We start from the raw sequence: 14,277 nt of genomic DNA on the forward strand, positions 1-14,277 counted from the left end.
ACAAACAACCCTACATGTGCCCTAAGCATTTACTCCATCGCCCAATTTTTACCTCTCATGAACCAAACATCTACCCAGTCCGTGATCTCCGTGATAACAGTTGTGTTCTGCCCTTGAACTCCATGAGCCCAGCCAGAAGCTCTTCCGGTGTGTTTTTAAAGTGCCAAGCCAACATATTTTGTTGTACTTTGATGTCATGCACATAATGACAAGGTAATGTTTACGCAAACCATTACCTAAATAAGCCCATAAAGTACCATCTGATTTATATCCCTTTAAGTGAGACAATCTGCATGGCAGATCATCTTATGAGCTTCTGTGCTAAAGGGCATACAAGTATCTTTTACCTGATTCACAAAGCCCATATGATACCTGCCTCCTGCAGCTGCATTAAATGATGTTATGGTGAAATACTTTCCCATTGATAACTTCTTATAGTCAGTGATTCCCCCCACGACCCACTGACTTTTGTTAATGTCAATCTAAATAGCTATTTGTTCCTTATTTAATTAGTCAGGTATCCTAGACCTGAGAGAGCTCACTTTTAAGGAGTCTGTTACTTTTACCAGCATGATAATGGCCTATCACAGGTTCACAAAGTCTTGTAGGTGGAGGAGTGTACTGTTATTAGCAGCAACAGCCACTAGTGTCTTAAAGGGACATGAAACACAAATTGTTTTATTTGTGATTCAGATAGAGCATACGCTTTCAAACAACTTGCCAAATCACTTTTTATCAATTGTGCTTCATTCTCTTGGTATCCTCTGTTGAATGAGCAACATAGCACTACTGTGAGCTAGCTGAGCACAATTGGTAAGCAAATGTCAAGAGGCATATATGTTCAGCAACCAATCAGCAGCTAGCTCTCAGCTCCCAAGCTTACCTAGGCATGCTTTTTAACAAAAGATGCCAAGAGAATTAAGCAAATTGTATAATAGAATATACAATTTTAAACAATTTTCCAATTTACTTCTATCTGAATGATAAAAGAAACATTGTGAGTTTCATGCCCCTAATTTTATTATTTTGGCCCAAAAAATAAAAATATTGATTACATTACAATAAATACTTGATAAAACAGTTAACCCTTTGTCTCTCGAGGGGGAGTGCAGCACCTATCACTTGCAACCACTCATTCGGAGCTCTCTGTGTCAGATAGGGTTAAACTAAGGTTAACTATTTTGTATTTTATTCCTCTAATGCTTTTTTTGTGGGAATTAACGGACGTATTGGGAGTGGTAAACCTTAGTTTTATAATGTAAGGGACAATAAAATAACATTTTTATTTTAAATCCATAATACATATCGCCAATAAAAGCTCACTCTTACATAGACACAGATTCTCAGTAGGACGCACTTCCTTAGACCAGGGTGCAGGTAAAAGTACAGGATGGGGTGAAACACCCGAAATGTCAAACATTAAAGTTTTGCTGTGAACTTAAATGTAGAGCAGACATCCTCAAACTTGGCCCTCTAAAGGTTTTGGCTGTAATGCTGCCTGAGCATCATGGGAAATGTAGTTCCAAAACCTCTGGAGGGCCAAGTTTGAGGACGTCTGATGTAGAGAGTGCGATTGACATTTGAAGCTATATCTATCCGGGGTTTGCAAGGAAATGCATTTATTAAATGACACTGCACTGGTGCCATAAGTTTGTCTGTAGTAAAATGTACACTTTCTTTCCCTGTAATCACTATTTGTTTTCTCTCTCGTGCACAGGTCACAGAACAAAAAACCAAAGGTAAGATACCAGTTTGCTGTTCATATGTGCAGGAAGAAGACATACATGTTTTATTAATGAACTGCTTTTTACATGTGTAGTACCATGTACAGGTCAGTGTCGCAAAACCCAGAAGTGTAATTTCCATCTAAAGGGGAGGTAGTCCACGGCTTCATTCATTACTTGTGGGAATTAAGAACCTGGAGGAGGCAGACACAACCCAGCCAAAGGCTTAAATACCTCCCCCACTCCCCTCATCCCCCAGTCATTTTTTTCCTTCGGCACAGGAGGTTGGCAGAGAAGTGCTGAAGATTCGGAGTAGTCTTTTATGGAGAGTAGTACTCTTCGGAATGGGACTGGAGTTTTAAGTAGTCCTGTCAGCTTCTCAGTGAGAGTCTGGGTGAAAGTTAGAGTCCGGAGATGCATGGAGAGTCTTTCTGCTAAACCATCCCGACTCATATTAACAGCTCCACAAGCAATTAGCGTTGACGAGTTTCGCTGCCTGCTTTCTGCACTCAAGTCCATGTCAGGAACGATGCTTCTACCTGTCACACTTGAAGGGCCGTGTTCCTGTTCCACGGCGTAGATTCTGGTAAGATCGTTTTATACATAATAACGCAGAAGAGCCTTTTATCTTAGGGAATCAAGGGTTAATATTTCTGGTAAGGGGATTATTGAACAGGGGGGTTTATACATGATATTGTTTATTGTGTGATTGCTGCATTATGTGCGAGATGAGGCTCTGCTGGAACTTTCAGGTTGACTTCCGGGATTATTTGCGCGGCCGGTTTTGGCGCATTTTCTCCTTAGTGCAGGGGCAGTCCTGTGAGGCATCCCATGTGACCGGGTGTGGCAATCTCCACTTCCTCTGTTGATCTGTGGCGCAGGATCTTGTTGCACAGGAGACTAACTAAGCTTCCTGACATTCAATCTTTCGTTCAGGCTCTGTCTAGAATCAGGCCTGTCTTTAGACAGTCTGCTCCCCCGTGGAGCTTAAACTTGGTCCTTAAGGTATTGCAGAGGGTTCTGTTTGAGCCTATGCATTCCATTGACATTAAGATTCTGTCCTGGAAGGTTCTCTTCCTGTTGGCTATTGCATCGGCACGCTGAGTTTCGGAGCTCACTGCCTTTCAATTCGAGCCTCCTTACCTGGTTTTTCATGCGGATAAGGCGGTTCTTTGCACCGGTTTGGGGTTTCTTCCCAAGGTGGTGTCTAACCATAACATCAATCAGGAAATAATTGTTCCTTCTTTGTGTCCTAACCCTTCGTCTTCTAAGGAGAGGTTACTTCATAATCTGGATGTGGTTTGTGCCTTGAAGTTCTATCTTCAGGCTACAAAGGATTTCAGACAGTCTACATCTCTTTTTGTGGTGTTTTCAGGGAGCAGTGGGCCTTCTACTTCTTTGTCTTTTTGGTTGAGGAGTTTGATTCGCTTGGCCTATGAGACAGCGGGACATAAGCCTCCTCAGAGGATCACAGCTCATTCAACTAGAGCTGTGGCTTTGTCTTGGGCCTTCAAGAATGAGGCCTCTATGGAGCTGATTTGTAAGGCGGCTACCTGGTCCCCCTTACACACTTTTACAAAGTTTTACAAATTTGACGTTTTCGCTTCTGCGGAAGCTGCTTTTGGAAGAAAGGTTTTTCAGGCTGTGGTGCCCTCAGATTAGGGTCCGTCTTTTTACCCTCCCGGTTTCATTCAGTGTCCTCTAGGGCTTGGGTATATGTTTCCCAAAAGTAATGAATGAAGGCGTGGACTCTCCACCCCTTTAGATGGAAAACATGAATTATGCTTACCTGATAATTTTATTTCCATCGTGGGGAGGAGAGTCCACGGCTTCCGCCCGTAACTCCGGTGGGCTGACCTAAATTTATTCTTCTGGCACCATTTATACCCTGATATTTCTCCTACTGTTCCTTGTTCCCTCGGCAGAATGACTGGGGGATGAGGGGAGTGGGGACGGTAATTATGCCTTTGGCTGGGGTGTCTTTGCCTCCTCCTGGTGGCCAGGTTCTTTATTCCCAAAAGTAATGAATGAAGCTGTGGACTCTCCTCCCCACGATGGAAATAAAATTATCAGGTAAGCATAATTTGTTTTTATGAGACTGTGTATAGTACCTGTAGCACAGTGCACACTGTCTTTGTAGGTTGTATTTTTTGTTTTACTTAGCTACAAAAAATGAACAGAGGGATAGATAGTAACTCTGATGGCACAATGCTTGTTACCGTTGTCATTTATTGATCAGCTCTCTGTGCTATTGGCTGCTAAGTTAAAAGCAATTAACCAGGACTAACACAAACCCCAGAATCCTCAGCAGGACAAATCTGTTTTCACTCAGTAGTAGCTTAGAAGAGGATGGATCTATCAGTGGTAACAGAACAAAGTGGTTGAACAATCCACTTGTCTACATTGATGTTACAGTTGTGTCTAGTAGACACCCCCATTCCCCCCCTATAGTCTATAATAAGCACATTGCAAGCAGGGACGGGAATTCTACATGCTGTAATACAGCAAATATAATACCAGCGGGCAACATTGTATTTAAAATGTAGGAATTCAAAATGTCGCCCGTAATGGTTGAGATTTGGTTTAGGGTAAGTATAACACTTTTGGTTTTGATATTGTGTTGCTTGATAGACAAGGGGTTCACTAGAGTTTGCCACATGAAATACAGTAAAGTAATTGTAGCTTTTTCTTCATAAATGGAAAGAGTCCCCAGCTGCATTCATTACTTTTGGGAATTTAGAACCTAGCCACCAGGAGGAGGCAAAGACACCCCAGCCAAAGACTCAAATACTCCCACTTCCCTCATCCCCCAGTCATTATTTGCCTTTCGTCCCAGGAGGTTGGCAGAGAAGTGTCAGAAGTTTTCGATAGTCTCTTATGGAGGGTTGTACTCTTCGGTATGGGACTGGAGTTTTAAGTAGTCTTGCCAGCCTCTCGGTGAGAGCATGGGTGAAAGTTAGAGTCCGGAGATGCAGGAAAAGTCTTTCTGCAAAACCATCCCTACTCATATTAACAGCTTCACAAGCAATAAGCGTTGGCGAGTTTCGCTGCCTGCTTTTTTCTCTCAAGTCCATGGCAGAGGCGACGGTACTATCTGTCACACTTGAAGGTCCGTGTTCCTGTTCCACGGGTAGATTCTGGTAAGATTGTTTCATTTTACTTTCATCATGGATGTATTGTAATTTTAACTGTTTATCCGAGAGGGGCTACAACCTTTCGGGGATAACTTTAACATAGGGTCTCAGTGAGGCTCCTTTTTGTATCTAGGAATCAAGGGTTAATATCTCCTGAGGAGGATTATTGAACAGGGGGGTTTATAATCCTGTTTGTTATGTGATTCTGTCTTCTACTGTGTAGTGTTGCTTCGGTTCATGGCTATTTTGGAACTCTTACTACGCATGCAGGTAACCCAAGCGCTACTTTATCCTTTCTAGGGAGTGTGGCCTGTTCCCACCGGAGGTAACGACATGGTTCCGCATGGCCATATCTTTGGCGCTCGCGCATCTGCACCTCTCTGGAGTGTGCTTATGATATTGTCAGTGTTTCGTTAACCGGGGCTCGTCAGGCGTGGGATCGCCTGGTCCAGTTCAGCCTTCCGGGGAGCGACTGCCCCTGAGGCCTCAGGGGTTCAACCTTTGGGGCCAGTGTTTCCTTTTGTCCCTGAGGAGGTATGTTGCGCTTTTCGTTATAGACTGGTGCACCTTCGTGTCCTACTAAGGCACGTTTTTGGCGTTGCTGGAGGATCCCACTCTAAATGGGCCTGGGAATTCTCAGTCTTGCACTTCAACTGGCCTGCATACATAGACATAAGGGGATGAAGTAATCTTATAGTCTTTGTTATTTGTGTATCCTTTTCCAGTTCTGAGCTTGGAAGTCTCGGACCCCTGTTAGGCTGGTCCTGCGGGTCTGTCCGTTCTTCCTGGGCGATAACCTACGGGTTGTCTTATCTTTTATTTTCATCTGGTAAGGATGATTTTTATTTGGTTTAAAGCTCATGTTGTGGTGTGATGTTTTCTTCAGGGACTTTCCTCTGTAATTGATACTTGCGATTTTGTTGTCGCTCTGTTTACAAAAGTCTGTCTGACTGTTCCTTATCCCTCCATCATTGGGGGAGACACTGGGGCCCTTGGTTTCAGGCTGGTCCTGACTAGGTACAAATCCTTCTGTCGTTGAGACCTAGTTCAGACACGTGGCACCTTTTTATGTCCGGTTGGTCCGGTGAGGGCGTCTAGTGATCACAATATTTGTGTGATTGTCTTGTTTTACAAGCTTCAACTAGCATCCTGAGAGGACTTGAGGTCCGGGGTTGCTTAGGGAGATTGGTTCAGTCCTTATCCGCCTTTCAATCTAGTGGGCCGGGACTTCGTTGAGGTCAGCGGCGACATGCTCAGTTGTTTTGAAATTTTTCGGGAACTAGAGTATTCCTTCCTGTTGTGGGTTAGAGGCTTGGAGGATTTAGGTCCTTCATACCGCCGTTCTTACGGTTTTGCCTTTCATGTTCTCTTTGGAAGTGTCCTTTTAGGACTTGTTCCTTTTAGAGGTTCTCTTCCTTTGGGTCGAGACTTTCTGGACTTTGTCCAGTTTTTCTGGCGGCTTTTGCCGCTTAATTAGTGAAGTGAAGGCCGTGAGGCTCTGTCTTCGGGAGTTAGTCGTCTCCATATCAGGGGCGATAGGAGGTGTTGTCTCTTTTCCAAGCTTTTTGCTTAGGGGATGTTTTTCTGCCTGGGTTCGGGATGATTTGCATTCTTCTCCTTTGGGTGTGGTCCTCTGGAACGTTAATCTGAAGGGATTATGGAGACTAGCCTTCTACTCTTTCGGGTGACTCATTTTCATTTCCCTTAGTGCTGCCCTTGGGGCCTTTGGGCTCTAGAGACATTGCATGACTTTGTCGCGGCCTAGTACCTTGCTGGGGGGGTGTTGACCTCCGGCTAAGGCTGTTCTCTTCCCTTTGGGCTGGGAATTACGAGTGAGTCCTGTACCCATTCTCCGGGTTTCCCGGTTCTCATCCCCTGTGAGGTCTGATTGCTTCAGACGGGGTAGCTTGTGTTCCCTGAGGGTGTCGTTCGTTGTAGGACGATTCTGGGTCCGGAGTTCTTGTCTTATATCCTTCTTAGATGTCTGGAGACTTATGAGATCCGGTGGACTGGTTCGGGACAACACCGTTTTTTGTTTTTTTTGGACCCTATGTTGCAACATAGGGGCTAGCTCATTGGTCTTGCAAGCAGGTATGCCAGGGTTGTCATCCACCTTCGGGTACTGGTTATAAACTTTACGGCCTGACTTGTCCTTCGGACGGAGTGTGCTCCTCTATGGGGAGTTTTTTTCTCTGTTGGGTCAACAGTGGTGTCTGGGTGATTTTTCATTTGGTCCGTGTTTTGATCATACTATGGCTTCATGTCCCGTGGACATGTACGCTGTTCTTATCTGTGCCCTTCTCTTCGGAGGGGATAGTTTATCTTCCTTATGAGTTGGGGTTTTCTCTCTCTGGAGGGTCTTTGTCCTGCCCTGTATGTAGGAGGGTTGGATCATGTGGCTTATTTCTGTAAGGGGCAGCATCTGCTGTTCTGTGTTCTCTGTTCTGCCTGTTGGAAATTGATCTCTCCACGTAGAGACTGTCTAAGAGAGTTCCAGGTCCTAGGGGGTTCTCCTTGGGAGTGCCTTATTTTGGAGGAGCGTATTGGGTTGGCACCCAAGCTCTGTTGGGGTGGGTGATCCTCCCTTTTTTCTTCCATTCCCTGGGGGCTTGTGGTTGGGGTCTTTCTGTCCCCCTGTCTATCAGACATGTCTGTCGTTTGGGCTGGGCTGGTGTTGGAGCAGGATCTGAGATCTGTTGCTCTGTTATTTCGTCCTCGGAGCATTCGAGGTACAGTAAGCCTTTTTGAGGTTTCTCCTTCCTCCACATTCAAGATTTGTGGGAAGGACTGGCGGCTCTCCGATATCCTGCAACGTTATCCACTGGTTAGTGGATACTTACCAATCTGAAGGATCCTATCTTCAGCTGCTTTCTACTTGCCCTGCAAGTATTTAAGTTTCAGAGTCATTTTTAGAAGACTGCAGCATGCAGTGTTTTTGCTTCAGGTGTTGTTCGTCAGATCTATCTGAGCTTGCTGCATGAGGTTTCGGTCTGAATATTTCGGTATTCTGAGATACCTTTGTGCGACTTGTGGACCTTCGTCTTCAGTTGCCTTTCTTTCATGTAATTAGCAAGAGTCCATGAGCTAGTGACGTATGGGATATACATTCCTACCAGGAGGGGCAAAGTTTCCCAAACCTCAAAATGCCTATAAATACACCCCTCACCACACCCACAATTCAGTTTTACAAACTTTGCCTCCGATGGAGGTGGTGAAGTAAGTTTGTGCTAGATTCTACGTTGATATGCGCTCCGCAGCAAGTTGGAGCCCGGTTTTCCTCTCAGCGTGCAGTGAATGTCAGAGGGATGTGAGGAGAGTATTGCCTATTTGAATGCAGTGATCTCCTTCTAAGGGGTCTATTTCATAGGTTCTCTGTTATCGGTCGTAGAGATTCATCTCTTACCTCCCTTTTCAGATCGACGATATACTCTTATATATACCATTACCTCTGCTGATTCTCGTTTCAGTACTGGTTTGGCTATCTGCTATATGTAGATGAGTGTCCTGGGGTAAGTAAGTCTTATTTTCTGTGACACTCCTAGCTATGGTTGGGCACTTTGTTTATAAAGTTCTAAATATATGTATTCAAACATTTATTTGCCTTGACTCAGAATGTTCAACTTTCCTTATTTTTCAGACAGTCAGTTTCATATTTGGGATAATGCATTTTAATTTAACATTTTTCTTACCTTAAAATTTGACTTTTTCCCTGTGGGCTGTTAGGCTCGCGGGGGCTGAAAATGCTTCATTTTATTGCGTCATTCTTGGCGTGGACTTTTTTGGCGCAAAAATTCTATTTCCGTTTCCGGCGTCATACGTGTCGCCGGAAGTTGCGTCATTTTTTGACGTTATTTTGCGCCAAAAATGTCGGCGTTCCGGATGTGGCGTCATTTTTGGTGCCAAAAGCATTTAGGCGCCAAATAATGTGGGCGTCTTATTTGGCGCGAAAAAATATGGGCGTCACTTTTGTCTCCACATTATTTAAGTCTCATTTTTTATTGCTTCTGGTTGCTAGAAGCTTGTTCTTTGGCATTTTTTCCCATTCCTGAAACTGTCATTTAAGGAATTTGATCAATTTTGCTTTATATATATGTTGTTTTTTCTCTTACATATTGCAAGATGTCTCACGTTGCATCTGAGTCAGAAGATACTACAGGAAAATCGCTGTCAAGTGCTGAATCTACCAAAGCTAAGTGTATCTGCTGTAAACTTTTGGTAGCTATTCCTCCAGCTGTTGTTTGTATTGATTGTCATGACAAACTTGTTAAAGCAGATAATATTTCCTTTAGTAAAGTACCATTGCCTGTTGCAGTTCCTTCAACATCTAAGGTGCAGAATGTTCCTGATAATATAAGAGATTTTGTTTCTGAATCTATAAAAAAGGCTATGTCTGTTATTTCTCCTTCTAGTAAACGTAAAAAATCTTTTAAAACTTCTCTCCCTACAGATGAATTTTTAACTGAACATCATCATTCTGATTCTGATGATTCCTCTGGTTCAGAGGATTCTGTCTCAGAGGTTGATGCTGATAAATCTTCATATTTATTTAAAATGGAATTTATTCGTTCTTTACTTAAAGAAGTACTAATTGCTTTAGAAATAGAGGATTCTGGTCCTCTTGATACTAATTCTAAACGTTTAGATAAGGTATTTAAAGCTCCTGTGGTTATTCCAGAAGTTTTTCCTGTTCCTAATGCTATTTCTGCAGTAATTTCCAAAGAATGGGATAATTTGGGTAATTCATTTACTCCTTCTAAACGTTTTAAGCAATTATATCCTGTGCCGTCTGACAGATTAGAATTTTGGGACAAGATCCCTAAAGTTGATGGGGCTATTTCTACCCTTGCTAAACGTACTACTATTCCTACGTCAGATGGTACTTCGTTTAAGGATCCTCTAGATAGGAAAATTGAGTCCTTTCTAAGAAAAGCTTATCTGTGTTCAGGTAATCTTCTTAGACCTGCTATATCTTTGGCTGATGTTGCTGCAGCTTCAACTTTTTGGTTGGAAACTTTAGCGCAACAAGTAACACATCGTGATTCTCATGATATTATTATTCTTCTTCAGCATGCTAATAATTTTATCTGTGATGCCATTTTTGATATTATCAGAGTTGATGTCAGGTTTATGTCTCTAGCTATTTTAGCTAGAAGAGCTTTATGGCTTAAAACTTGGAATGCTGATATGGCTTCTAAATCAACTTTACTTTCCATTTCTTTCCAGGGTAACAAATTATTTGGTTCTCAGTTGGATTCCATTATTTCAACTGTTACTGGTGGGAAAGGAACTTTTTTACCACAGGATAAAAAATCTAAAGGTAAAAACAGGGCTAATAATCGTTTTCGTTCCTTTCGTTTCAACAAAGAACAAAAGCCTGATCCTTCATCCTCAGGAGCAGTTTCAGTTTGGAGACCATCTCCAGTCTGGAATAAATCCAAGCCAGCTAGAAAGGCAAAGCCTGCTTCTAAGTCCACATGAAGGTGCGGCCCTCATTCCAGCTCAGCTGGTAGGGGGCAGGTTACGTTTTTTCAAGGAAATTTGGATCAATTCTGTTCACAATCTTTGGATTCAGAGCATTGTTTCAGAAGGGTACAGAATTGGTTTCAAGTTGAGACCTCCTGCAAAGAGATTTTTTCTTTCCCGTGTCCCAGTAAATCCAGTAAAAGCTCAAGCATTTCTGAAATGTGTTTCAGATCTAGAGTTGACTGGAGTAATTATGCCAGTTCCAGTTCCGGAACAGGGGATGGGGTTTTATTCAAATCTCTTCATTGTACCAAAGAAGGAGAATTCTTTCAGACCAGTTCTGGATCTAAAAATATTGAATCGTTATGTAAGGATACCAACGTTCAAGATGGTAACTGTAAGGACTATCTTACCTTTTGTTCAGCAAGGGAATTATATGTCCACAATAGATTTACAGGATGCATATCTGCATATTCCGATTCATCCAGATCATTATCAGTTCCTGAGATTCTCGTTTCTGGACAAGCATTACCAGTTTGTGGCTCTGCCGTTTGGCCTAGCAACAGCTCCAAGAATTTTTACAAAGGTTCTCGGTGCCCTGCTGTCTGTAATCAGAGAACAGGGTATTGTGGTATTTCCTTATTTGGACGATATCTTGGTACTTGCTCAGTCTTTACATTTAGCAGAATCTCATACGAATCGACTTGTGTTGTTTCTTCAAGATCATGGTTGGAGGATCAATTTACCAAAAAGTTCTTTGATTCCTCAGACAAGGGTAACCTTTCTGGGTTTCCAGATGGATTCAGTGTCCATGACTCTGTCTTTAACAGACAAGAGACGTCTAAAGTTGATTACAGCTTGTCGAAACCTTCAGTCACAATCATTCCCTTCGGTAGCCTTATGCATGGAAATTCTAGGTCTTATGACTGCTGCATCGGACGCGATCCCCTTTGCTCGTTTTCACATGCGACCTCTTCAGCTCTGTATGCTGAAGCAATGGTGCAAGGATTACACGAAGATATCTCAATATCTTTAAAACCGATTGTTCGACACTCTCTAACATGGTGGACAGATCACCATCGTTTAATTCAGGGGGCTTCTTTTGTGCTTCCGACCTGGACTGTAATTTCAACAGATGCAAGTCTCACAGGTTGGGGAGCTGTGTGGGGATCTCTGACGGCACAAGGAGTTTGGGAATCTCAGGAGGTGAGATTACCGATCAATATTTTGGAACTCCGTGCAATTTTCAGAGCTCTTCAGTTTTGGCCTCTTCTGAAGAGAGAATCGTTCATTTGTTTTCAGACAGACAATGTCACAACTGTGGCATACATCAATCATCAAGGAGGGACTCACAGTCCTCTGGCTATGAAAGAAGTATCTCGAATTTTGGTTTGGGCGGAATCCAGCTCCTGTCTAATCTCTGCGGTTCATATCCCAGGTGTAGACAATTGGGAAGCGGATTATCTCAGTCGCCAAACGTTGCATCCGGGCGAATGGTCTCTTCACCCAGAGGTATTTCTTCAGATTGTTCAAATGTGGGAACTTCCAGAAATAGATCTGATGGCGTCCCATCTAAACAAGAAACTTCCCAGGTATCTGTCCAGATCCCGGGATCCTCAGGCGGAGGCAGTGGATGCATTATCACTTCCTTGGAAGTATCATCCTGCCTATATCTTTCCGCCTCTAGTTCTTCTTCCAAGAGTAATCTCCAAGATTCTGAAGGAATGCTCGTTTGTTCTGCTGGTAGCTCCGGCATGGCCTCACAGGTTTTGGTATGCGGATCTTGTCCGGATGGCCTCTTGCCAACCGTGGACTCTTCCGTTAAGACCAGACCTTCTGTCACAAGGTCCTTTTTTCCATCAGGATCTGAAATCCTTAAATTTAAAGGTATGGAGATTGAACGCTTGATTCTTGGTCAAAGAGGTTTCTCTGACTCTGTGATCAATACTATGTTACAGGCTCGTAAATCTGTATCTCGAGAGATATATTATAGAGTCTGGAAGACTTATATTTCTTGGTGTCTTTCTCATCATTTTTCCTGGCATTCTTTTAGAATACCGAGAATTTTACAGTTCCTTCAGGATGGTTTAGATAAGGGTTTGTCCGCAAGTTCTTTGAAAGGACAAATCTCTGCTCTTTCTGTTCTTTTTCACAGAAAGATTGCTATTCTTCCTGATATTCATTGTTTTGTACAAGCTTTGGTTCGTATAAAACCTGTCATTAAGTCAATTTCTCCTCCTTGGAGTTTGAATTTGGTTCTGGGAGCTCTTCAAGCTCCTCCGTTTGAACCTATGCATTCATTGGACATTAAATTACTTTCTTGGAAAGTTTTTTGTTCCTTTTGGCCATCTCTTCTGCCAGAAGAGTTTCTGAATTATCTGCTCTTTCTCCAACATAGGTGTGTCCGGTCCACGGCGTCATCCTTACTTGTGGGATATTCTCTTCCCCAACAGGAAATGGCAAAGAGCCCAGCAAAGCTGGTCACATGATCCCTCCTAGGCTCCGCCTACCCCAGTCATTCTCTTTGCCGTTGTACAGGCAACATCTCCACGGAGATGGCTTAGAGTTTTTTAGTGTTTAACTGTAGTTTTTATTATTCAATCAAGAGTTTGTTATTTTGAAATAGTGCTGGTATGTACTATTTACTCAGAAACAGAAAAGAGATGAAGATTTCTGTTTGTATGAGGAAAATGATTTTAGCAACCGTCACTAAAATCCATGGCTGTTCCACACAGGACTGTTGAGAGCAATTAACTTCAGTTGGGGGAACGGTGAGCAGTCTCTTGCTGCTTGAGGTATGACACATTCTAACAAGACGATGTAATGCTGGAAGCTGTCATTTTCCCTATGGGATCCGGTAAGCCATGTTTATTAAGATCGTAAATAAGGGCTTCACAAGGGCTTATTAAGACTGTAGACTTTTTTCTGGGCTAAATCGATTCATTATTAACACATATTTAGCCTTGAGGAATCATTTATTCTGGGTATTTTGATATAATAATATCGGCAGGCACTGTTTTAGACACCTTATTCTTTAGGGGCTTTCCCAAATCATAGACAGAGCCTCATTTTCGCGCCGGTGTTGCGCACTTGTTTTTGAGAGGCATGACATGCAGTCGCATGTGAGAGGAGCTCTGATACTTAGAAAAGACTTTCTGAAGGCGTCATTTGGTATCGTATTCCCCTTTGGGCTTGGTTGGGTCTCAGCAAAGCAGATACCAGGGACTGTAAAGGGGTTAAAGTTAAAAACGGCTCCGGTTCCGTTATTTTAAGGGTTAAAGCTTCCAAATTTGGTGTGCAATACTTTTAAGGCTTTAAGACACTGTGGTGAAAATTTGGTGAATTTTGAACAATTCCTTCATGTTTTTTCGCAATTGCAGTAATAAAGTGTGTTCAGTTTAAAATTTAAAGTGACAGTAACGGTTTTATTTTAAAACGTTTTTTGTACTTTGTTATCAAGTTTATGCCTGTTTAACATGTCTGAACTACCAGATAGACTGTGTTCTGAATGTGGGGAAGCCAGAATTCCCATTCATTTAAATAAATGTGATTTATGTGACAATGACAATGATGCCCAAGATGATTCCTCAAGTGAGGGGAGTAAGCATGGTACTGCATCATTCCCTCCTTCGTCTACACGAGTCTTGCCCACTCAGGAGGCCCCTAGTACATCTAGCGCGCCAATACGCCTTACTATGCAACAATTAACGGCTGTAATGGATAATTCTGTCAAAAACATTTTAGCCAAAATGAACACTTATCCGCGTAAGCGCGACTGCTCTGTTTTAGATACTGAAGAGCATGACGACGCTGATAATAATGGTTCTGAAGGGCCCCTAACCCAGTCTGATGGGGCCAGGGAGGTTTTGTCTGAGGGAGAAATTACTGATTCAGGGAACATTTCTCAACAAGCTGAACCTGATGTGATTACGTTTAAATTTAAGTCGGAACATCTC

The 14,277-nt window shown here is 42.7% G+C and overlaps 2 protein-coding genes across 6 annotated transcripts in view; both read left to right on the top strand.

The window, feature by feature from the left end:
• The window catches only part of FAM83F (family with sequence similarity 83 member F), an 818,594-nt gene that overhangs the window by 299,958 nt on the left and 504,359 nt on the right, over positions 1 to 14,277 (top strand). The window lies entirely within an intron of this gene.
• The window catches only part of TNRC6B (trinucleotide repeat containing adaptor 6B), a 330,819-nt gene that overhangs the window by 114,607 nt on the left and 201,935 nt on the right, over positions 1 to 14,277 (top strand). For all 5 annotated transcript variants that reach the window (XM_053721289.1, XM_053721285.1, XM_053721286.1 and 2 more), the window contains one exon: positions 1,718 to 1,739. In XM_053721289.1, coding sequence (XP_053577264.1) covers positions 1,718 to 1,739 — 22 coding nt within the window. The remainder of the gene's footprint in view (positions 1 to 1,717; positions 1,740 to 14,277) is intronic.

Source organism: Bombina bombina, chromosome 7 (genome assembly GCF_027579735.1).
Source record: "Bombina bombina isolate aBomBom1 chromosome 7, aBomBom1.pri, whole genome shotgun sequence".
In the NCBI taxonomy this organism is placed as follows: domain Eukaryota; kingdom Metazoa; phylum Chordata; class Amphibia; order Anura; family Bombinatoridae; genus Bombina; species Bombina bombina.